This window comes from Phaethon aethereus, assembly GCF_964289735.1.
Source record: "Phaethon aethereus genome assembly, chromosome: 20".
Taxonomy (NCBI): Eukaryota; Metazoa; Chordata; class Aves; order Phaethontiformes; family Phaethontidae; genus Phaethon; species Phaethon aethereus.
Window position 1 is genome coordinate 7,063,238 of NC_138596.1, and position 20,458 is coordinate 7,083,695.

At 66.2% G+C, this 20,458-nt stretch overlaps 1 protein-coding gene across 1 annotated transcript in view; it reads left to right on the plus strand.

Annotated features, from left to right (window-relative positions):
- HMCN2 (hemicentin 2) overlaps positions 1-16,909 on the plus strand; it is a gene marked incomplete at its 5' end in the record, with an annotated part of 37,337 nt that extends 20,428 nt beyond the window's left edge. The window contains 45 exons of the mRNA XM_082009059.1: positions 176-349; positions 751-864; positions 1,168-1,310; positions 1,486-1,636; positions 1,866-2,084; positions 2,327-2,440; positions 2,508-2,695; positions 2,876-2,972; positions 3,185-3,346; positions 3,759-3,872; positions 3,991-4,122; positions 4,627-4,770; positions 4,874-5,033; positions 5,410-5,534; positions 5,604-5,808; positions 5,947-6,044; positions 6,346-6,618; positions 6,715-6,905; positions 6,983-7,064; positions 7,356-7,492; positions 7,586-7,727; positions 7,933-8,080; positions 8,332-8,459; positions 8,588-8,744; positions 8,864-8,985; positions 9,221-9,385; positions 9,474-9,581; positions 9,669-9,803; positions 10,104-10,238; positions 10,360-10,550; positions 10,944-11,157; positions 11,373-11,507; positions 11,578-11,768; positions 11,857-11,938; positions 12,064-12,333; positions 13,123-13,272; positions 13,493-13,630; positions 13,809-13,930; positions 14,026-14,263; positions 14,395-14,457; positions 14,551-14,679; positions 14,805-15,125; positions 15,378-15,497; positions 15,806-15,932; positions 16,062-16,909. Coding sequence (XP_081865185.1) covers positions 176-349; positions 751-864; positions 1,168-1,310; positions 1,486-1,636; positions 1,866-2,084; positions 2,327-2,440; positions 2,508-2,695; positions 2,876-2,972; positions 3,185-3,346; positions 3,759-3,872; positions 3,991-4,122; positions 4,627-4,770; positions 4,874-5,033; positions 5,410-5,534; positions 5,604-5,808; positions 5,947-6,044; positions 6,346-6,618; positions 6,715-6,905; positions 6,983-7,064; positions 7,356-7,492; positions 7,586-7,727; positions 7,933-8,080; positions 8,332-8,459; positions 8,588-8,744; positions 8,864-8,985; positions 9,221-9,385; positions 9,474-9,581; positions 9,669-9,803; positions 10,104-10,238; positions 10,360-10,550; positions 10,944-11,157; positions 11,373-11,507; positions 11,578-11,768; positions 11,857-11,938; positions 12,064-12,333; positions 13,123-13,272; positions 13,493-13,630; positions 13,809-13,930; positions 14,026-14,263; positions 14,395-14,457; positions 14,551-14,679; positions 14,805-15,125; positions 15,378-15,497; positions 15,806-15,932; positions 16,062-16,404 — 7,097 coding nt within the window. The 3' untranslated portion in view covers positions 16,405-16,909. The remainder of the gene's footprint in view (positions 1-175; positions 350-750; positions 865-1,167; positions 1,311-1,485; positions 1,637-1,865; positions 2,085-2,326; positions 2,441-2,507; positions 2,696-2,875; positions 2,973-3,184; positions 3,347-3,758; positions 3,873-3,990; positions 4,123-4,626; positions 4,771-4,873; positions 5,034-5,409; positions 5,535-5,603; positions 5,809-5,946; positions 6,045-6,345; positions 6,619-6,714; positions 6,906-6,982; positions 7,065-7,355; positions 7,493-7,585; positions 7,728-7,932; positions 8,081-8,331; positions 8,460-8,587; positions 8,745-8,863; positions 8,986-9,220; positions 9,386-9,473; positions 9,582-9,668; positions 9,804-10,103; positions 10,239-10,359; positions 10,551-10,943; positions 11,158-11,372; positions 11,508-11,577; positions 11,769-11,856; positions 11,939-12,063; positions 12,334-13,122; positions 13,273-13,492; positions 13,631-13,808; positions 13,931-14,025; positions 14,264-14,394; positions 14,458-14,550; positions 14,680-14,804; positions 15,126-15,377; positions 15,498-15,805; positions 15,933-16,061) is intronic.
- Between the last annotated feature and the right edge of the window lie 3,549 nt (positions 16,910-20,458).

A 20,458-nucleotide genomic window follows, 5' to 3' on the forward strand; every position in this document is an offset into this window, starting at 1 on the left:
AGCAACACAAGGCAGAGTTTGAAGCTGGGCTTGTGCTGTATGTGCCGTGTATTTCACGTGCTGTGATCAAGTCCAACTCCCTGAACTCAGATCACGCTCTGTGATGGGGGAATGAAGCACTGGGAAGCCTAAGTGGGTGCTAATGCTCATCTGCCATGCAAACGCATCTCTGCAGCCTCTCCGACCTTTGCTGGAGGTGCCCACGATGCCGCCGCAGAAGAAGTCACAGTGATCATCAACAACCCCATCTCCCTGGTCTGCGAGGCTCTGGCCTACCCGTCTCCCAACATCACCTGGCTCAAGGATGAGGTTCCCCTCAAAGCTTCTAGAAATGTCCACCTGCTCCCTGGTACTGTGCTGGTGTGCAATGGCTCTGCATGACTGTGGTGGCCCCTTGCTCCGTGCCCGGGGGAGTGGGACTGGGGCCTCTTCTGAGCCTGGCTGTGGTTCAGGGCAGTGGGATGGTGAGAAGTCATCATCCTGCAGGACCCTAGGGGCTCAGGCCATCAGCTGGGTTCTGCTCTTCCATGTGCTGCGTTGTCTGACAATAGCTAGAGCCTCCTTGGCAGCATCACTGAGACAGCACTGGTTTTTATAAGCCTGGAAACTGGGCTCTAGAGGAGCATTAGACCCCCTGAAGTCAGGCTTGCAGGTGATCAGCGGGTCCCTTAAGATGGCTTCTTGTGCTGCATGGGGATAGACAGCTGTGGCTGTGAGCGGTGACCCTCTCAGGAGACCCCCTTTGCCCAGGTGGCCACGGGCTGCAGATCCTGAATGCCCAGGAAGAGGATGCGGGCACATACAGCTGCATCATGGCCGACGAAGCTGGGAAGGCTGTGAAGAGCTACGCCGTGAAGGTCCTGGGTGCGAGAACTCTGTGTCCTTCCTAATTCCTGCAGCGACCCCACCGCCGTGACCGGGCCAGTGCCCCTTCCTTCCCTTCTCATCCCTTCATCCCCGGGAGCTGCACCTCGTGCAGTGGTGCTCAGTCACACACATATATTTGGGACATGGCCCCAAAAAGCCTCTGGTCTACCCTGGGGAGGGCAAAGGGGTCCATCTCGGGGTGTCAGCAGCTCCCTGGGATGCTGCCTGTTACTAATCAGGGCAGAGCAAGAGCATTGGGGGCTCTTCTCTCATCCCAGATGTGTTGTCTCTCCCCACTAGTTCCTCCTTTGATTGCCAGAGATGACCCGTTAGGGGAATTTGCTTTGAAAGAGGTGAAAACCAGGGTCAACAGCACGGTGACGTTGGAGTGCGAGACCTGGGCTGTGCCCGAGCCAACCATCCGGTGGTACAAGGACAAGCAGGTGAGGTCCTAACAGTGACTAGGGAGGAGCTGCTGGTTTTGGGGACCCTCCCTAGTGGATGGAGGGGGAAGATACCCTTTACATGGCTGGCTGGGCTCTGTCCCACTCCTGGGTGCATAACCTTCCTCCTGTCCTTCTTTTTCTTCCCTGCCTTGGGGCTGGGGTCCCTGTGCAGCTCCTGGAAAGTGCTGGCCACCTCCAAATCCTCAGTGAGGGGCAAGTCCTTCAAATCAAACCAGCTGGTATCTCTGATTCGGGGCACTACACCTGCGTGGCCACCAACACCGTGGGCGAAGATGACAGAGACTTCATCGTGCATGTCCAAGGTGAGCCCTGGATGGTGAGCCAGTGCCTGGAGGAGTGGGTGTCTCAGCAAGCGGAGGGGTCCTTGGTGAGGTCCGTTGTGGGAGCAGAGCAGGGTGAGTGGGAAGAGGATTTGTATCTGCTGGAAAACAAGCATCTCCTTGGCCCTGGTCAGGCCTGGGCAGATGCTCTGGTTGCACCTGGGGGTGTGAGTCCCCATTCCCCACAGCTGACCACAGCCTGTTCCTGCAGTGCCACCCCTCTTCCAGCAGCAGACAAGCCCCAACGAAGCCCTTGAGATCTTCTACCGGGAGGAAGACCAGGACGGGGAGGTGACGGAGCACCGGCAGGCTGTCCTTGACCAGCCCACCGCGCTCTACTGCGACACCAACGCCATCCCACCCCCCCGGCTCACCTGGTACAAGGACGGGGAGCTCCTCTCCCCTGGCCCGGGGGTGCTGATGCTGCTAGGTAATGGGCACGGACCCTCGGTGTGGGGTTTGGGCGGGTTTCCTGCAGCAGCTCTGTGGGTTGAGAGCATCCATAGCACGGGGGGGTTGGATCCTGTCTCCTTGCTCCTGCCAGCATGCACAGCACCCATGGGACCTGCAGGGTCATTGGGGCTGCACAGGGGTCTGTGCACAGCGAGGTCGGAGGGGACCCTCCGACCCCCCACAGAGCCCTCCCTGCCCCAACCCTGCCCTGCGCCGCAGGGGGCCGGGTGCTGCAGCTGCCCGCGGTGCGGGAGGAGGACGCGGGCAGGTACACCTGCGAGGCGGCCAACGCGGCGGGACAGGACCGCCTGCACTACGAGCTGGAGGTGCTGAGTGAGTAGGGGGCCGGGGCGGGGGGTGGACGGAGGCACATGGCAGCCCCATAACTGCCTGCTTCCAGCTGCCCCGGCCATCCACGGTGGCACGGAGGACCTGGCTGAGGAGGTGACGGTTACCATCAACAGCACCGTCCGCTTCAAGTGTGAAGCCACCGGGCACCCGGTGCCCACTGTGTCTTGGCTCTGGAACGATGTCCCCATTGTGGTCGGCCCACGGCAGCAGCTCCTGGAGCGTGGCACAGTCCTTCAGGTTGGTGTCCCCCGGGCAGGGTGGCTGTGCCAGCAGGACACGTTGGGTGGAGGGACATGGTGCTCTTCTCTCCCCAAGGAGAGGCTGCTCTGGTCTTGCCAGGAGCTGAGGTCCCCGTGGAGCCCCAGCAGCTCCCCGGCTCGGGGCAGCCCTCAGCAGGGCTCTGCTCCCCCTTTGCAGGTGGCCGCGGTGGAGGTGGGTGACGCCGGCAGCTACACATGTGTGGCCGAGAACCCGGCGGGGTCAGCCGAGAAGCACTTTGCCCTCGCCGTGCAGGGTAAGGCATCCTCAGCGACCCTTCAACAGCGCGGCTGCCGCCGACCCCCCGTGCTCATCACGCTCGCCCTGCGCGCGGAGGCGGAGGTGCCGGTGCGCTCCGAGCAGGCGAGACGCTCGCTGCCTTTCCTCCTGGGGAGCCCTCGGGAGAGCTCAGCCTCCACAGTGACAGCTCCCCTCTTGGCACTGTCTTTTGGGGGTGGGCTGGAGCAGAAGCACCCTGGATCTCGGGCGCAAACCCCGAAAGCATCGACGGCACAGTAAATGGCAGCGTCTCGCTGGCGTGCGATGTCCAATCCCACCCTGCTGCAGAGATCGCCTGGTACAAGGATGGCCGTGCCCTGTGGCTTGGTGAGGAGGTGACCGTCACCCCAGGTACGTTGGGAGGGTCAAGGGTGACAGCCTGTCCCTCAGGGCTTGGCACGGCCGCCGGCTCCCACCGGCGGGCTCCAACTCCCCTAACCTGCCCTTCTGGATGCTGCATGCGGGACTCGAGCTCAGGCTTTCAGCCACAACCGCACGCTAACAACTGCCTGCTGGGTGATTCCTCCCGGAAAGGACCAAGGTTGCGTCCCGCAAACTCTGTGCTGCCGCTTCGCAGGAGCTCAGCACCCTTCTCTGCTGTGCACAGTGAGGCCTTGGACCGCAAAGAGAGACCTTGGTGGCCAGACACCTTTCACGTGGAGCTTGGCCGGCTGCTGGGGGACGGGTCAGCTTGCCGCCGTGGTGGCCCGGGCTTGGTCCCAGCTCCAGCCTGCGCTGACTCCCTGCCCTCTGCTTCTTCCAGGCTCACGGGTGCTGCAGCTCCGTCGCCTGCAGCCTTCCAGCTCGGGCACCTACACGTGCGTGGCGCTGAACGCGGCCGGCCAGGATGAGAAGCACTTCATCCTCACCGTGCACGGTAAGCGGTGAGGGCTCGGCCGGGAGCTCTGCCCTGCGAGCGCACACCGAGGAGCTGACGGCAAACCCTGGTCCACGTGTTCCTGCCCATACACCCCATCCCCGCTGCTCCTCCCCAGGGCCCCCAGGCAGCGAGGACCCACAACAGGAGACGCTGGACGCTGACGTGGGGAGTCCCCTCGTCCTGACCTGCCAAGTCACTGGTGTGCCCGCGCCCGCCGTCACCTGGCTGAAGGACGGGAGCCCTCTGGGTATGCGTGCTGGGGGATGCTGTGCCAGGCTGGCATCCTGAGCCTCACCACTGCCCTGCCTGGAGCAGTCCTGCCTCAGTTTCCCCATTTCTAACTCTGCCACGAGAGAACTGCAGGGCCCCTCGGGAGAGGAGGCAGAGCACGAAGGGGCTGGCGTTTTCCCTGCTTGTTTTTAAGAGGCCTCAGATTTGTTCCTGAGGCTGAAACTATGGGATGGGGACATGGGATGTGATGGAGGAATGCAGGAGTGAGCTCTCTGGGTACTAGCCCTTGGGCTACCCACTGGGATGGGGGTTTGCTCCCAGACCAGCGGCTCTTTCCTCCTGCAAAGCTCCAGCAACGCACGATGCAAACACCCCGCGCTGAAGAGCCCCAACCTCCGCTTTAACCAAATCCCCAAACCTGGGTCCTGGCGGGGGGGGAAGGAAGCAATGTGACAACGTGCCTGGGGAGGGCTCGGCGGTGGCGAGCTGCTGCAGCCCCCTTCACCCCGTCTCCTCGCAGAGAGCAGCCCGGAGCGGGGCCTGGTGTCTGCGGGGGGCCAGCTCCTGCTCAGCCCCCTGCAGCCCCTCCACCAGGGCCGATACACTTGCCTGGCGCGGGGCCCGGGCGCCAAGACGCGCAAGGACTTCGTGGTGCTGGTGCGAGGTAGGGCTTCCCCGGGGCGGTCGGGGGGTGCCTGCGCGGTCTCCTTCACAGGGGAACCTTCCTCCCCCTCCTCTTCCTCAGCCTCCCTCTCTTCTCTGTGCAGTGGCACCCCGGATTGCCAGCGCGGGGGTCCCCAGCGAGCACAGCGTGCTGGAGGGCAGAGGGGTGAGGCTGGAGTGCCGGGCGGAGGGGCAGCCCACCCCCCAGATCTCCTGGCTGAAGGATGGGCAGCCCCTGGGGCCGCATCCCCCTTCGCGCATCCGGTGAGTCTCAGGCGGGGGGGACCACCCCATGAGCTAGCCATGGCACAGCCCCTCCGTGCCTCAGTTTCCCCATGTGCGAAAGAGCGGTACAGGGCAGGCTGAGTCCTGCTGCTTCTCCCCGCTCTCCCCGCCCGGGCTGGGACATGCTCGTCCCGCTGTTTGCTGAGGAGCATCGTCCTGGGTTAAGCCCTGGTATCCTGGACAGTGCTGCAGCCTGGCGTGGCTGCTGTCGCCCCGGTGGGGTCCCAGCTCCTGCACTGGCCTCGCATCACGCCCCAAAATCTGCAGACTGGTTGCAACTAAGCACAGAGCCTCTCCGTCCCATGGGCATGTTAAGGATGGACGTACAGGTCACTGCCCCATCCTCCCCGCACAGGATGGCCTCGGATGGCAGCTCTCTGCTCCTCGAGGGGCTCCAGGCCGCCGACTCGGGGGCATACACCTGCCTGGCCCGAAACAGCGCGGGCGAAGACGCGCAGCTGCACACGCTGAGCGTGCTGGGTGAGTGGGGCCGGGGCCCGCAGGGCAGCACCAGGGCCACCCGCCCCCCCCCCCCCCCAGCCCCGTCAGCCCCTCTGTCCCCTCGCCCAGTCCCACCCGCCATCGAGAGAGGCGCCGATGACTCGGAGGTGGTCCGTGGCGTTCTGTCTGCGACGGCGATGCTGGAGTGCCGGGCACGGGGGTCCCCGCCGCTGCACGTGAGCTGGCTGAAGGACGGGCTGCCCCTGCGCCTGTCCCCCCGCGTCACCCTGCTCTCGGCCGGGCACGTCCTCCGGTAAGAAGCGACCCCGGAGCGATGCTTGGCCACTGGCTTTGGGGCTCGTACCCAGGAGGTTTGCGTGCCGGGCTGGCCACGGCTGCACCACGGAGCTGACGTCTCCTCCCCATCCCTGCGCCGCGCTCCGTGGGGTAGGATCTCCCAGGCACAGGTCTCCGATGCTGGGCTCTACACCTGCGTCGTCTCCAGCCAGGCAGGAGTGGCCGACCGCAGCTTCGTCCTGCAGATACGGGGTACGGGGCAGCGGGGGCTTTGGGGAGAGCAGAGCGGGGGGCACACAAGCACCGATTTTGCTGGCAGAGCACGTGTCATGCTTTGCAGCTCTGTTTCAAAGCAGGGTCCTGAGCCGGCACTTGGCTGGGGGAGTGGGCACAGGGAGGATGGAGCAAGGCGGGACCAGCCTGAGCGCAGTCCCAGAGCACCCAGTCCTCTGGGTGCTCGCAGGACACCGGGGAATTGCCAAACCCATTCCCAGTGCTGGGGGACCCGGCTGTGCTCCCACGGCCCCGCTAAGGGGGATCGCTCCCTCCCCAGTGCCGCCCATCCTGGAGAGCCCAGAGAGCAGCGAGGAGCAGATGGTGGCCGAGGGCTCCGACATCACCTTCACCTGCGAAGCCACCGGGTCCCCAGCACCGGCGGTGACCTGGCTGAAGGACGGCGAGCCGCTGGCACGGCAGAGCAACCGGGTGCCAGATGGCCCGCGGCTGAGCCTGGTGGCCGTGGGGCCAGCCGACACGGGGGTGTACTCCTGCCTGGTGGCCAACGAGTTGGGGGAGGCCAGCAAAGCCTTCCACCTCCTGGTGATGGGTGCGTGTCTGCCCCTGGGGTTTGGGAGGGACAGCCAGCCGATTTTTTGGGAGCAATGAGTGGATGAGCCCAGCCGCCTCGCCGTGCGCCTTGCAGAGCCGCCCCGTGTCGAGGCTGCGCCCCATCCCACCGAGATGTCCATCACCGTGGGCACCCCGATAGAGCTGACGTGTGTGGTGACGGGCGTCCCCACGCCCACTGTAACCTGGGAGAAGGATGGGCGGCTGCTGGCAGGGCCCTGGCTCGCGCCGGGGAACGAGAGCACCCTCCACATCGAGAGCGCCAAGGTAGGCGTTCCTTTTTCTTCTCCCCGCCTGCTTTTTCTTTTCATGCCTCAATTTTTCCCTCTCCTGGCTTTGCAAAGGTGGCCGATGCTGGCTTATACACCTGCCTGGCCGCTAGCCCTGCCGGGGAAGACAGCAGGAGCTTCCATGTCAGCATCCAAGGTAGCGTGGCCCCAGCAGTGCGGCAAGGAGGGTGCTGGGAGAGGGTGCTGCGGGGTGGTCAGAGCTCTGCGGGACCAGAGAGCCGGAGCAGCCCCTGCACCCGTCCTTGGGATCGCGGCGGGGGGGATCAGAAGAGCAGTGGGGGCTGATGAAACCTCCGTTGGGGGGGTAGATCTGGAGCACAGCATGATTGTCCTGCAGAGCCAGGGGCTATGCATGACTTATGGGGACAGGTCTAGGGGTGCCCAACCCAGGTGGCACCCCCCGACTCACCTGGCAGGCGTCCCGCAGGACCTCTGAGCGTCGCAAGCGTTGGAGAGACCCACAGCATCACTGCTGTGGCGGGGGGGCAGCTCATCCTGGAGTGCCCGGAGGATGCCGTGCCACCCCCCCACATCGAGTGGCACTGGGAGGGCTCCCCGCTGCGGGTACGTGGGAGGGGACCCGGGATCCACCTTCGCGTGCCCCGTCGTGCTGGCGGTGTGGGCAGAGCTGCTGACCGGGGCTCCCTGGGGCGTTAGGAGGATGCCCGCAGGCAGGTCCTGGCCGATGGGCGCTTCCTGCAGATCCGGGCCGTGGGGGCGGCGGACGGCGGCGAGTACAGCTGCAGGGCCACCGACACGCTGGGGGACACCAGCCCGCGCGTCCAGGTGGAGGTTCACGGTGAGCGACGGTGCCCCACGGCGGGGCTTCGCTGGCGGCAAACGCCAGCTCCGTCCCTGGTGGTTTGGGGATGTGCAATGTTATCGGGTGCCCTGTGGTTGGGGTAATGGGAAGGGGGGTTGGACGGCGCTGGGCTGGGCTGAGGTTCCCCATCCCCTGAGCACCGTCTTTGCCTTTCTCCGGTGCCGGCTGGGTGCTGCCGCAGTGGCCCCGGAGATCCAGCCGGGCCCTGAGGAGGCGAGGGCACTGCTGAACGGCTCGGTGGTACTGCCGTGCCGGGCGGAGGGGTGGCCCGTGCCCCGGCTGACGTGGTGGAAGGATGGACGGCTCCTGCCCCTCCGTGGGAGCAACAGGTACGAGGCTCTGTGGGTTGGTAGCACCAAGAGCCAGCGCTCGGATCGTGCCGCGCTCTGTGCCAACAGGCGTTTTGGCGTGCCTGGAGCAGAGCCAGCACTGTCCCTCCGCGAAAGTCTGTGCTCTGTCCCTCAGGGGACACGTGCCACATCTGGCTGCAATGTCACACGCACCTTCCCAGGCGCGTGTGCCCGTGCGTTGCAGCCCGGCCATGCAGAGCCCCGCAGGGCTCCCTGCTCTCCCTCCCCAGGCTGCAGCTCCTGCCAGGCGGCTCCCTGCACATCGACCCCGTTCAATCCCGGGATTCGGGCTACTACCTCTGCATGGCATCCAGCCCCGCTGGCTCTGACCGGCGAGGCCTGGATCTCCGCGTCCTGGGTAAGCGGAAGAAGCAAGCCAGATCCCTCCAGGGCTCACCCCCTTTCAACCCACTGCTGCTGAGCCGCGCTCAGCGGTACAACGATGTGCTGCTGTCCTCTGCTCATGGCTGCCGTACCCTTCCGCAGTCCCTCCCGCCATCGCCCCTGGGCCCTCCAACCTCACCCTGCTGGCTCAGCAGCCGGCCACGCTGGGCTGTGACACCCGGGGGTCCCCTGAGCCCCACATCAGGTGGGAGAAGGATGGCCGCCCTCTGAACCCACACCTCCCACCCGGCGCCTACAGGTACCCGCAGCACTGGCCACCTCGCCTGCCGAAGGGTCCTGCCGTAGGGTGGGGTTTGCCCCCTCTCGCTGCTCCCCGCGGGGCAGGGGCTGACTCCAACACGTGCTCTGCCTGCGCAGCTTGCGGTCCTCAGGGTCACTGCTCATCACCAGCCCCGGTCCCCAGGACGAGGGGCGGTTTGAGTGCATCGCCACCAACGCCGCCGGAGAAGCACGCAGGGACTTCCTCGTGTCCGTCCACGGTGAGATTCTGGGGGCTGTGAGTCTTGCCGCGAGCGGCTTTCCTGGGGTCTGTCACCGCCTCGGATATGATGTGGGTGCGTTTCAGCCCCCTGTGTGGTTGGGTCCTCTCTAGAGGACTTGGCATGGGGGGGGGGAAGAGGGGAAGCAGATATATCTGTACCCATGTGCATGGGGATGGGCTCCCCTTCAGCATTCCCATGCAGCCCTACTCACGTCCCTCCCTCACCTCTCCAGTGCCCCCCACCATTGCCGATGACCTTACGGACGTGGTTGTCACCCGGCTGTCCCCCGCGGTCCTCACCTGCTACGCCTCTGGCGTGCCCCCACCCACGGTGTCGTGGAGCAAGGAGGGGGCTCAGCTGGGCAGCCGAGGAGGGGGCTACCGCGTCCTGCCCACAGGTACGGGCACAGGGCAGTGCAGCCCCGGCGGGGCGGCGGGTCGCTGCCAGACCTCCCGTGACCTCCCCTCTGCCTGCTGTCTTCCCAGGGGCCCTGGAGATCAGGCAGGCGTTGCCTGCACACGCTGGCCGCTACACCTGCACGGCGAGGAGCGCTGCTGGCACAGCCCGCAAACACCTCCGGCTCACGGTGCACGGTACACACGGCTCCCGGGGTCCCACTCCCCGTGCCTTGGCTCACCTCGGGTCAGCCCCGGTGGGCAATGCTTCCCTGCCACTCGCAGAGCCCCCCACCTTGAAGCCCCTGCCCGGTATGGTGATGGTGATGGTCAACAGCAGTGCGGCACTGTCCTGCGAGGCGACCGGGGTCCCCCGGCCAGCGGTCACCTGGCAGAAGGACGGCGTCGGCATCACCGGAGGTGAGCGGGAGCCCGCCGGAGGCTGGCAGAGCCTGCGTTGCCTGCCAGCCTCTCTGGGGGGAGATTTGGGTGCCCAGAAGTTGTAGGCGTTCCAGCAAGGTGCTGGGTGTCACTGTGCATGGGTCCTCCTGGCTCCCGGCTGCCGTCCGAGGTGGGTGCCGTGGCCGCTGGAGCCGTTCCCTGGGGACTCCGCAGGACGGGGCCCTTCCGTAGGCGAAGCAGTCCCTGCACGCCATCCATCCGCGCCCCAGCACGGCTGCGCTGCCCCGTCCTGCCCTTCACTCCTGCCCATCCCCGCAGGGCCCGGGCTGAAGGTGCTCCCCAGCGGGCAGCTGCATCTCCTCCAGGCCTCCCCGGGGGATGCGGGCACCTACCTGTGCGTGGCTCGCAACCCCTCGGGCACCGCTGTGGGGAGGACCAGGCTGATCGTGCAAGGTAAGGCAGGACCGGGACCCCAGCACTCGCCCCTTCCTCTGCTTGGCTCCTTCCCTGGCACCTTGCAGTGAAACGTGGCTGTCAGGGTGTGAGCAAGTCCCTGCCCTCCTGCCCCGTCCAGTGCCCCCCACCATCGCAGCCAGCCCGGCAGAGCTGGCTGTCCTGGCGGGGCTGGAGGTGCTGCTGCCCTGTGCTGCCCGCGGCGTCCCCGAGCCTCGCGTGTCCTGGAGCCGGGAGGGAGCCCCGGTGTGGGGCGGCGGGGGGAAGGCGACCATCCTGCCCTCCGGGGAGCTGCTGCTCAGGGACGTCCAGGTGAGCACCGTCCCCTCCCGCAGCTGAGCTAGCTGTAAGGTCGGGGAGCTGGAAAACAAGCGGCTCTTGCCGCTGGAAAGAAAGCCCAGGTTGTTCTGTGCCCTGCCGTGTCCCCGGGCTGGGGCTGGTGGGCTGAGGTGTCACTTAGCCAAGCCTCATCCTGGCTGCTTTCAAAAATATTTGGCAGAGGGAGAGCCCCACTCAGTCCTTTACAACGGGCTGGCAGGTTGGGGCAGTGTGAGTTTGCTAATGTGGGCTGGAAAAAGTGGCCATGGCAGAGCTGCGGCTTTTTGGATGCCCAACAGCCAGCAGAGATGCTGCCCAGCGAGCCAGGGCTGCAGCCGGACCCCAGAGCTGAGCCTACCCCCCGGCCTCCCCGCTTTCCCTGTGCAGGAAGGGGACGCCGGGGGCTATTCCTGCACCGCGGTGAACTCGGCCGGGAGGGCTGTGCGCCGGCTCTCCCTCTCCGTCCACACCCTGCCCACCTTCACCCGCCTGCCCGGAGACGTCGCCCTGAGCCAGGGCGAGAGGCTGGAGCTGGTGTGTGCTGCCGTGGGCACCCCCCAGCCCCGCATCTCCTGGACGGCCAACGGGCAGCTCGTCACCGGTGCGTGGGTGGCCCTGCGCCCGGGCAGGGGGACTGCGGGCAGGGGGACTGCGGGCAGGCGGCAGAGGATGCTGCTGCTTGATGACGTGATCCTGGTGCCACCCCAGTCCTTGTTCCACCTTTTGGGGTCCCCGGGGTGCTGGCATGTCTGGCTGTGTGGGCTTATAACCAGCTGGTCCCCAACCACACTTCCTGGGGGGGTTTGCACCCTGCAGACGGCGTGTCAGGGCAGAGCGGCTGGAGCACCCTGCGGCGGGAGGCAGCCACTCGCGCTGACAGTGGGACCTACATTTGCCACGCTGAGAACAGCGCCGGTGCCATCAGGGCCGCTGCCTCCGTCTCTATCAGAGGTAGGTGCCAGCAGGAAAACCGGGGTGCCCAGCCAGCCCTCCTCCTCTGCCACCCTTCTCCCTTCCCCAGAGGCACCCATCATATGGGGGGACCCCAGCACCTACCAGGTGGAGCCCCTTGGGGGCGATGCCCTCCTTGACTGTGATGCCCGGGGCCACCCCACGCCCCTCGTCCACTGGAGCAAGGATGGGGTGCCAGTGGTGGCCGGTGGGCACCTGCGCCCGCTGCGGAATGGCTCCCTGGCCATCCACGGCATTGGGGTGAGTGGCGTCTGGGGGTTGCCAGCATGTTTTGGGGAGCTTTCACAGCGAAGCCGAGCGTGGTGCTAAATGCCATTGGTACCACCAGAGTGCTGACGCAGGGCGCTACCGGTGCGTGGCAGAGAACGACGCGGGCATGGCAGCGAAGGTTGTCACCCTGGCCCTGCAGAGTGAGTGCTGCCCCCCTTTGCACCCTCCTTTTGAGGGACTGCACATCATGTCACCCCCCAGCCCCTGGACCAGCCCGACCGCTGGGGAATGATCCAGCACCACCGGGATCCCTTTCCCTGCCCAGATGCCCCCGCGGTGGCGGTGACGCCACGAGCGGTGGTTGTGCGCGCCGGGCAGCGGGTGCTGCTGCACTGTGCTGTGTCGGGGGAGCCCACCCCCTCCGTGGAGTGGCGCTGGGACGGGGAGCCGCTGCCTGAGGGTCCCCATGCCCGCATCCTGCCCAACGCCACGCTGCTCCTGCCCGCCGTCAGCCGCCGCGACGCCGGCAGCTACTCCTGCCTCGCTCGCAACGCCCTGGGCTCCGCCGTCGCCCACGTCTCCCTGGCTGTCCAAGGTGGGTGTCTGCCCTGGGGCTTGCGGGGCTTCTGGCTGGCTCGGGGGGCTGGGGCTGCCCGCAGTGCCGTTACACCCTGGGGTAAGACCTCCTGCACGGTGCTTTGGAGGAGCATTGCCTTTCCTTGCTTGCCCTAAACCCCTTGATTCATTCTCTGGTTTGCCCTCTCCTGTCTCTCCCACTGCTCATCCGAAGGTCTGAGCCCAGACGAGCCCTCACCTGAGCCCCCGCTGCCTGCCAGCCCCCGCTGCCTGCCAGCCCCTGCCCGCCTCTCCCCAGCCTTGCTGCAACTGCTGCCCGTGGCTGCATCCCCGTTTCCCAGGGGCTCTGCTAAACGCACGGGCACGTCCCCTCCCGCCGCCTCTCGGGGAGCAGAGGGCTGGGCTGGCTGGCAGCGCGGCGGAAGCGCCGGCTGCCCTGCGTGCCCTCGTTGCGGCTGCTGGTGTTCTGCTGCCGGGCACGCTGGAGGAGAAGCAACTAAAAGCTTGGGTCTGGGACCAGGACCGTGGGGGTTGATACGGAGCAGAGTTTGGGGGGGGTTAGTGCACACCGGTGAGCAAAAGCTACGGGGCCACAAGCACTGTCGATGCGGCACGGTGCTGCCCAGACCCACGGGGTCTTCGGGGACTGGGCGTGCAGCCGGCTAGGGACACTGTCCGCCTTGCTCTGGCTGCCTTCCCGTCTAGAAAATGAGGTTTTGGCACACAAATTATTGAGAAGGGAGACAGGGAAGGGAGCCCCGTTCTCCCACGGGAGAGCAGCCCCAACGCCGCTGCCCTTTCGCGCCAGGGGAGCCACGCCGGGTGCGGGGCAGCCTGGTCGGCGTCATCAACACCCACGAGCTCGGCGTCACCACCCTTGATGCCAGCGTGCTGGATGACCCACACTCCGGCACCGCCACCATCCGGAGCAGCATCGGCAGCATCCCACCCGCCGTGGGTAGGTGATTGTCCCCGCCCTCACCCCAGGGAGGATTTTGACCTGTGTCCGGTGAAAATCTTGGGGGAAAGACTTCCCCCCCCCCCCCGCCTCCAAAACAGGACCCCAAGTCTGTGCTGTGCGCTGTGGGCGAGGGGGGGCCGGGGCAGTTGGGGAGGGCTGGGTGCCCCCTTAGGAGGCTGCCGGCTCCGTGGTGACACCCTTTCCCCCCCACCCCCAGGGCCGCTGATGCGGGTGCTGGTCGCCATCATCGCCCCTGTTTACTGGTCCTTGGCGCACGCCGGCGGGGAGGCCCGGGGCGGGTTCCTGCTCACCCGGGGAACCTTCCGGCACGAGTCGCAGCTGGAGTTTGCCACCGGTGAGGGATGCCAGGCGTGCCCGGGGCCGTGGAGCCGGGTCCTGCCTGGCTCAGCCTCCGTCTGCCCCATGCACCGTTCCCCGGGGACTCAGCCCATCACTGGGCTGAGCTTCACAGCAGAGATGGAGCTGGGTTTGGGGGTGCCGTGGGATGCCACTCACTGCTCCCCCCTTTGCAGGGGAGCTGCTGTGGGTCACCCACCTCGCCCGGGGCGCAGATGCCACCGGCGCTCTGCTGCTGGACAGCGTGATCCGCGGCTCCGTGCCGGAGAGCACCGGCGAGGCTGCGGTGCTGCTGCAGGTACCAGCACTGCCCGTCCTCCTCGCAGGGCTGTGACTCCCGTGCTGGCAGCCCGGGGGGTCCGTGGCCTGATCCCCCCCCTCGCCTCTCCCCAGGACTTCAGTGAGCACTATGTGCAGACGGGCGCGGGGCAGCTCTCGGGGGGCTCAGTGCAGAGCTTCCTGCGGGACGGGCACATCACCCGTGTCCACTGCAATCACACCATCACGTATGACCCCCCCATGGGCCCGCAGCCCCCCCGGGTGCAGCACGTCCGGGCCAGCGCCATCAAAGCCTCCTACGACGCGGCCTCGGAGGAGCTCCGCTTCCAGCTCCGTGCCTCGCTCGATGCAGGTAACAGGGGGATTCCCAGGGATGGGGACGGAGATGCCGGGCTCCCTCGTTGGTCCTGGGTGGCTGTGAGGGTGTGAAGGCCATGTCCCCGCAGTGACGTGTCCCTTCTCACCATTCTGCTTGACTCCCAGGGGCTGACGGAGACCAGTGCCCGCCGGGATTCACTCCAGGCCCTCAGCAGCTGTACTGCGTTGGTACGGAGCCTTCCCGAGGGCGGCATGAGGATGGTGAGGGGCACCCGCTGCGTGGTGCCATCTCCCCAACCCCGGCCCCGCTCTGCTCTCCAGATGTTGACGAATGCACCGAGGGGTCCCACGCCTGCCGCTACAACCAGCTCTGCCAGAACGCCGCAGGGACGTATCGCTGCAGCTGCCCTCCCGGCTACCACTCGCTGGGTGCTGGCTGGCCATGCCTGGGTACTAGCCGGGGTCTCAGGGGACATGTTCTTGGGCACAGGGCACCAGGCCACATCACTCCCCTGCCCTGCTCCAGCCTCAGTTTCCCCATCCAGCTGCAACTCCCCAGCTCTTTCCTCCACCAGACATAAACGAGTGCCTGCGGTTTCCTCCACCGTGTGCCTTTGAGTGCCGCAACCTGCGGGGCTCCTACGAGTGCCTGTGCCCCCCCGGCAGGACCCTGCTGCCAGGGGGCGAGTGTGGAGCGGGGGGCGTGGATGGAGGGGTCACAACGGGCAGCACCCCCCCAGACCCCCTCCTGCGCTGGCTGGGGCCGAGCAGCCACCCGTGGGGACGGTCCTTCTACACCCAGCTCGCCCTCCGCAGGGTGGCGAAGGCTGTGGGGCTGGGTACCCGGGACCCCCCCTGCCCCACAGGCTTCGTCAAGAGGAATGGCACCTGCACTGGTGAGTGTGCACAGGGGAAATATTTGGGAAGGAATTTGCAGAGAGTTTGGAGGCCACTTTGTGCCCAAAAGGCAGCTCCTGTGCCTATTGCTGCCGCTTCTCCCATTTTTTTGCACCCTGGTCCATGGGGTCGGGGTCTCCCCAGGCTTGGCTGTGTCGCGAAGGGGAGGTGGGAGCCAGGCTGCCCCAGGGCAGTGGGCAGCAGAGGGGACCGATGCTTCCCCGCTTGGCTTCACCCCTCTTGCCCCGCAGACTTTGACGAGTGCCGGACGCTGAACCAGTGCCAGCACGAGTGCAGGAACAGCCCGGGCAGCTACCGCTGCCTCTGCCCCCCCGGCTACCGGCTGCTGCCCAGCGGGAAGACCTGCCGCAGTCAGTGTGGGGGTGCTGGAGGGATGCCCCTGCCCTGGCGGGATGTCTGTGTCCCGTGGGGTGTGACCCCAGTCCCCACAGTGCCCTGGATGCCGTCCCTTTGGGGCTGCAAGTCTTCCTCCTCCCCAGGGAGGGTTGTTCGCAGGCTCAGCACGCCGCCAAACCCGCGTGCTTTCGTCTTGCCGCCCCAGTGTCCAACAGGGCAGGCAGGGGTGGGAGGGTGGGGGAGCTGGGGTTTGAATGCCCATCTCAGCATGGGACACACGGGCACCCCGACATTCTCAAACTTGTCCCCTCTCTGCCTGCAGATGTGGACGAGTGTGCGGAGGGCACGATCCAGTGCGGCGCGAGCCAGATGTGCTTCAACACCCGCGGAGGTGCCCAGTGCACGGACGTGCCGTGCCCTGACGGGTACCGGAGAGGCTCCAGCCCCGGGTGAGTCCTGCCGTGAGGCTGGGGGTGCCTGTACCCTGCCCCTTCTCGGGCATCGTGGCATCGTGGACCCGGCACCCTGTCCACTCCTGACCCCCTGCCGCATCCCGCCTCCCCCCGGCTCTCGTGCAGGCTGTGTGTCGGTCGCTGCAGCCCGGCCTGCGGCTCGGCTGGCCCCCCGACGCTGCAGTACCAGCTGCTCACCCTGCCCCTCGGCATCGCTGCCGGCCGTGACGTGGTGCACCTCGCCCCGGGCGCTGCCCTCCACCACCGCCCCGTCTTCACGCTGCTGGAGCGGGAGCCCGGCAGCCCCTTCGCCCTCCGCACCGAGCGGGGCCGTGGCATCATCTCCACCCTGCGCCCGCTGCGGGACCCTGGCACCCACCGCCTCAAGGTGCAGGCGCTGGCCGCGGGCAGGCAGCGGGCACCCAGCATCTTCCTCCTCCTCATCTCCGTCTCACCCTACCCCTACTGACACAGCCGAGGGACAGGAGGGGACACGGGGTCACTTCTCCTCCTGTCCCTCGCCACCGCGCCGGTGCAGGCACGTGGCTCGGGGAGAGCTGAGCTTGCACCTTTCCTCACCCCCTGCCCCCCGCAGCCCCTGCCTGTGCTGCCTTCACCCTGCGCTGCCTTCACCCAGGGCCAGGCCCTGACTCAGCGGGGCGCGGGGGGGACAAGGTGTCCCACCAGCTTCTCGCAATCAGGTTTTTGTCGCAACCCCGCGGCTCACACCAGCGGCCCCGGAGCAAACACGGCTCTGGATGACCTTGGCCATGATCAGCCCCCAGATAGAGGGGGCCGGGGGGATAAGCCTGTAGACAGCGGCCAGCGAGGGCCGGGGTGCAGGGTGGGGTGCCCAGGGCTGGGGAGGGCGCAGAGCACCCCGGTATTAACCATGTATTAAATTGAAATAGCCTTGTGTTAATTTTTTTTGTTAATCCACTTGGTTTCTGTTCACACTTATTTATTTATAGTTTTGCTCCAAATAAAGGGTTTCGTGGATAAATATCAGCTGTGCCTGAAGAAACTGGCGTCCTTCAGCGTGTGGGAGGGGGCTGCCCCAGCAGCAGCCTGGACTTCCCGGGGCTTTCGGCATCTCCCTGCTTGGCCTTGGACCATAGAAAGGAGATTGTCTGAATGTGGCAACACCAAAGGGCCAATGTCCAGCACCTGAAGGTCCAATCCTGCCCCAGCATCAGGTCCCTCAGTCAGCAAGAGCAGGATCCGGCCTCTCTGCACAAGGTGCAGGTGGAGGCTGTTCCCAAAAAGTTATTTCAGTCCTACTCCATGGTGCTGGCTGGCGGGAGGGGGGTGCTGGCCTCAAGGACCTGAGCCCACATGTCCCCAGGTTTGGGCCACTGGGTCTGATGATGGCCGTGCACCCAAATGAGGGTGCCGTGGTCAGATCCCCTCACTTGCTGCACCCCTGCAGGGTCACTGAGGTGCCCTCAAAAGGCCCTCTCTTTTGGGTTAGGGGTTTCCCGTCCCCCAAGACCAGGTCTGCCGCTGATCTGGGGTCCCCAGGCACGTGCGAGGGGGAAGGGTGGCTTTGCGCCATGCACAGCCCCTGCCCCACCCCTCCCGTCCCCTGATGGCGTTTCGAATAAACTCAACCGGCACCATCCCCCTCCCGGCTCGGGGTGCGAGCTGTCCCCCTCTGCCCGTGCGCCCTGCGGGCAGGCGGAGGCAGGGCCCCGCCTGGGGACAATGCCCACGGAGGGGACAGTCCTGCGGCGGCTCCGCCTGCCCCCGCCCGGCTATAAGGGAGGAGGAGGAGGAGGAGGATGCTCCAGGCACCGGACCGGAGCGAGGAGGGCAGCCGGGGAGCGGGTGAGTATGGACATGGTATTTGGGGAGCGGGGCAAGGGGGCCCTTTGCCTTGGGGGATACGGTCCCCTGTCCCTGGCTGTCCCCTCTCAACTCACCCATGGGTCTCCCCACCCCTGGGTGCTGCAGATGGGCTTGCTGGTCCCTGCAGGAGCAGGGCAGGGGGATCCCAGCCCCTTCCCAGCACTGGGAGGTGCAGGCTGCAGTCGAGTCCCTTCTAGATCAGTTTTGGGAGGGTGGGGGGGTTGCAAGTGAGTTCCCTCTCCCCTCGCCCTGGGCCACCCCGAGGGAGTGGAGCTGGGACCTCGGCTGGCACCACCCCATGCCCTCCCTGCTCCGCTCTGGGGATGCGGGGGGGCAGGATGGGACCCTCGTGAGGTGGAGGAGCGATGCTGAGGCAAACCCCAGCATCAGCGAGCACATCCCCACATGCCTCTGCTGCAGGAACCCCCGGGGAGCCTGCCCCTGCTGCCTGCCCCTGCTGCCTGCCCCTGCTGCCTGCCCCATCCCAGCCCGCAGCCCCGCCAGAGCAGAGGCTGCTCTTCAAGCCCAGCTGGCAAAGGCAGCGCCTCCCTGTACCGAAGTTTCAAGCTTTTTCTTCCCTTCCCCTTTTATTTTATTTTTATTTCCATGGTTTTAAAAACGAAAGCGCAGTCCTCCTGCGGAGCCGAGCAGCCACCGTTGCTCCGGTAAAAACCCTGCCCCAACTCACACGGAAATTGCTACAGAATAATAATCAGGACTGAGAAAGTCCCGCCACGTTCCCCTTCCCTGAGCTTTGTTTGCTCTGATTTATTACCACCTAACACTAAAACTTCAGGGCTCTCCCTTCCTGGGCAGGCAGGCTTGGCACAAGTCCTGTTTCCAGAGCTGGAAAAGCTGGTGGCCCCATGCCATTCCGGGGATGCAGGATCTGTCCCCAGGGCAAGATGCCCCGAGTCCCTCGGGCATCGTGTGGGCAGCACGGCATGTCTGAGCAGGCAAAAGTTGGAGGCGTTTCCTCTATGTGTTGCCAAGCCACTCGTGAAGTGAGCGTGCCCGGTCTCAGAGGTGCTTAATCAGGCTCGCAGTCAGGACAGCGGTGCTGGTGGCCGCAGCGGGGATGGGTTTTGGGGGTAAAGGAGGGAATTTGCCCAGCAAGGAGCTGCAGGTGCAGAGTCATGCTTGGGCTGGGCCCTTTCGGGAACTGCAACTGCCTTCCCGTAAATGCCCGGGTGAGGAAGGGAACGGCGGAGCCTCTCCTGGCAGGGGCCCAGCTCCGCAGGCCCACGGGGCCCCGAGGGTAGGGAAATGCCGGTTGCACAAGCCTGGGTGCTGCCTGCACTGCCTGCGCAGGCAGCCTGGCCCGCGCAGGCAGGCTCAGGAAGCCAAACCGCGGTTTGCTCTGCCAGACCCCTTCGCTCTTCAGCAAGAAACTGGCAGCAGCGGGCCAGATCCTGCGCCTGGGCTGCCTCCCAGCCATGCCCCGTGGGACGCTAGTCCCACACCGTGCTGGCAGGACCAGGGTGCGGGGGCACCCCCCGGCATATCCACATCCCACTGTGAAAGGTGCTGGGTGGGTCAGCCTGGAGGAGTTCGGCATGGCGCCTTCCCTGCCTGCAAAAGCAGGAGCGGGATTGTGCTGACTCGGCGGCAGCAGCGTGGAAGTTGCTCAGGACGGGATTTGGCCGGCTCTGCCGTCCGCCTTCCCCGGCCAAGGGTCAGCTGGCACCGTCTCTTCGCGGGGCCCTGGGATTCACAGCTCGGCCCGGGGACTGCCGGGGCAGTGCCGAGCCCCTTCCCGCAGCAGGATGCCCCAGCTGAGCTCCGGGCTGCCAGGTCCTTCCCCATCTCCTGTTGTTGGCTGAAGTCCTTGATCTCCTCGGCCAAAGGGCACCGAATCCCCACGTAGGTATTTCATGCTGGCAAGAAACGCAGGGCAGCGTAATTAGGACAAACGTCCAATAGGCATTAATTAGCCTCGGGGCCGGGCTGTGGGGGACGCGGCCGAGCACCCCAGCCCTGCAGCTATCGCACACCCGGCAGTGCCGGCGGGCACTCGGGGCCGAGCCGGCGCGTGGCTGCGCCCATCCGCCGCCGCGGCTCCTCTGTACCGGCCCTGGCTCAGGGCTGCGACGTGCCAGGTCGTGCCTGAGCAAGGCGTCGGGCCATGTCTCTGCTGTGGCCGGCTGCCTGTGTCTGAGTCCCGGCCCCTCGGCGTTGCAGGGTGCTTGCGGAGCGTGAGGCAGGCTGTGCTGGGGTTGCCCGAGTGAGAGCGGTGTGAAGCAAAGGTAAGAGCGAAGTGGCCCCGATGGCTGCCCTGGCCTCGTCCATCACCCGGCTGCCGCCGAGTGCGCTGGCCGGCACGCGGGCAGGGTGCCCTCCCTGGCTGGGAGCCGCAGCCTGGACGTGGCCACGATGCTATGGCTTTTCCTCCTGCCCCCAGCCCTCCCGCTGCTCCTTGCAGCCCCGGGAGGGCTCTCGGTCCGAGTGATCCCCCCTGACACCGAGTGAGTCCCCTCCTGCGCTGCCCGCTGCCCCCAGCCTGGCGCTCCCGGCAGAGGAGGGGGCTCAGCCAGACCCGGGCTGAGCACAGCCGGGCTCGGCGTGCTGCCCGTGGCCCTGGTCCCTCGGGAGCATCTGGCACCCGCTGGCAGCAGCGCGCTCTGCCTGCGAGCGAGAGCAATCCGGGGAGTCCGTGTTTTAATCGGAGAGCTTGT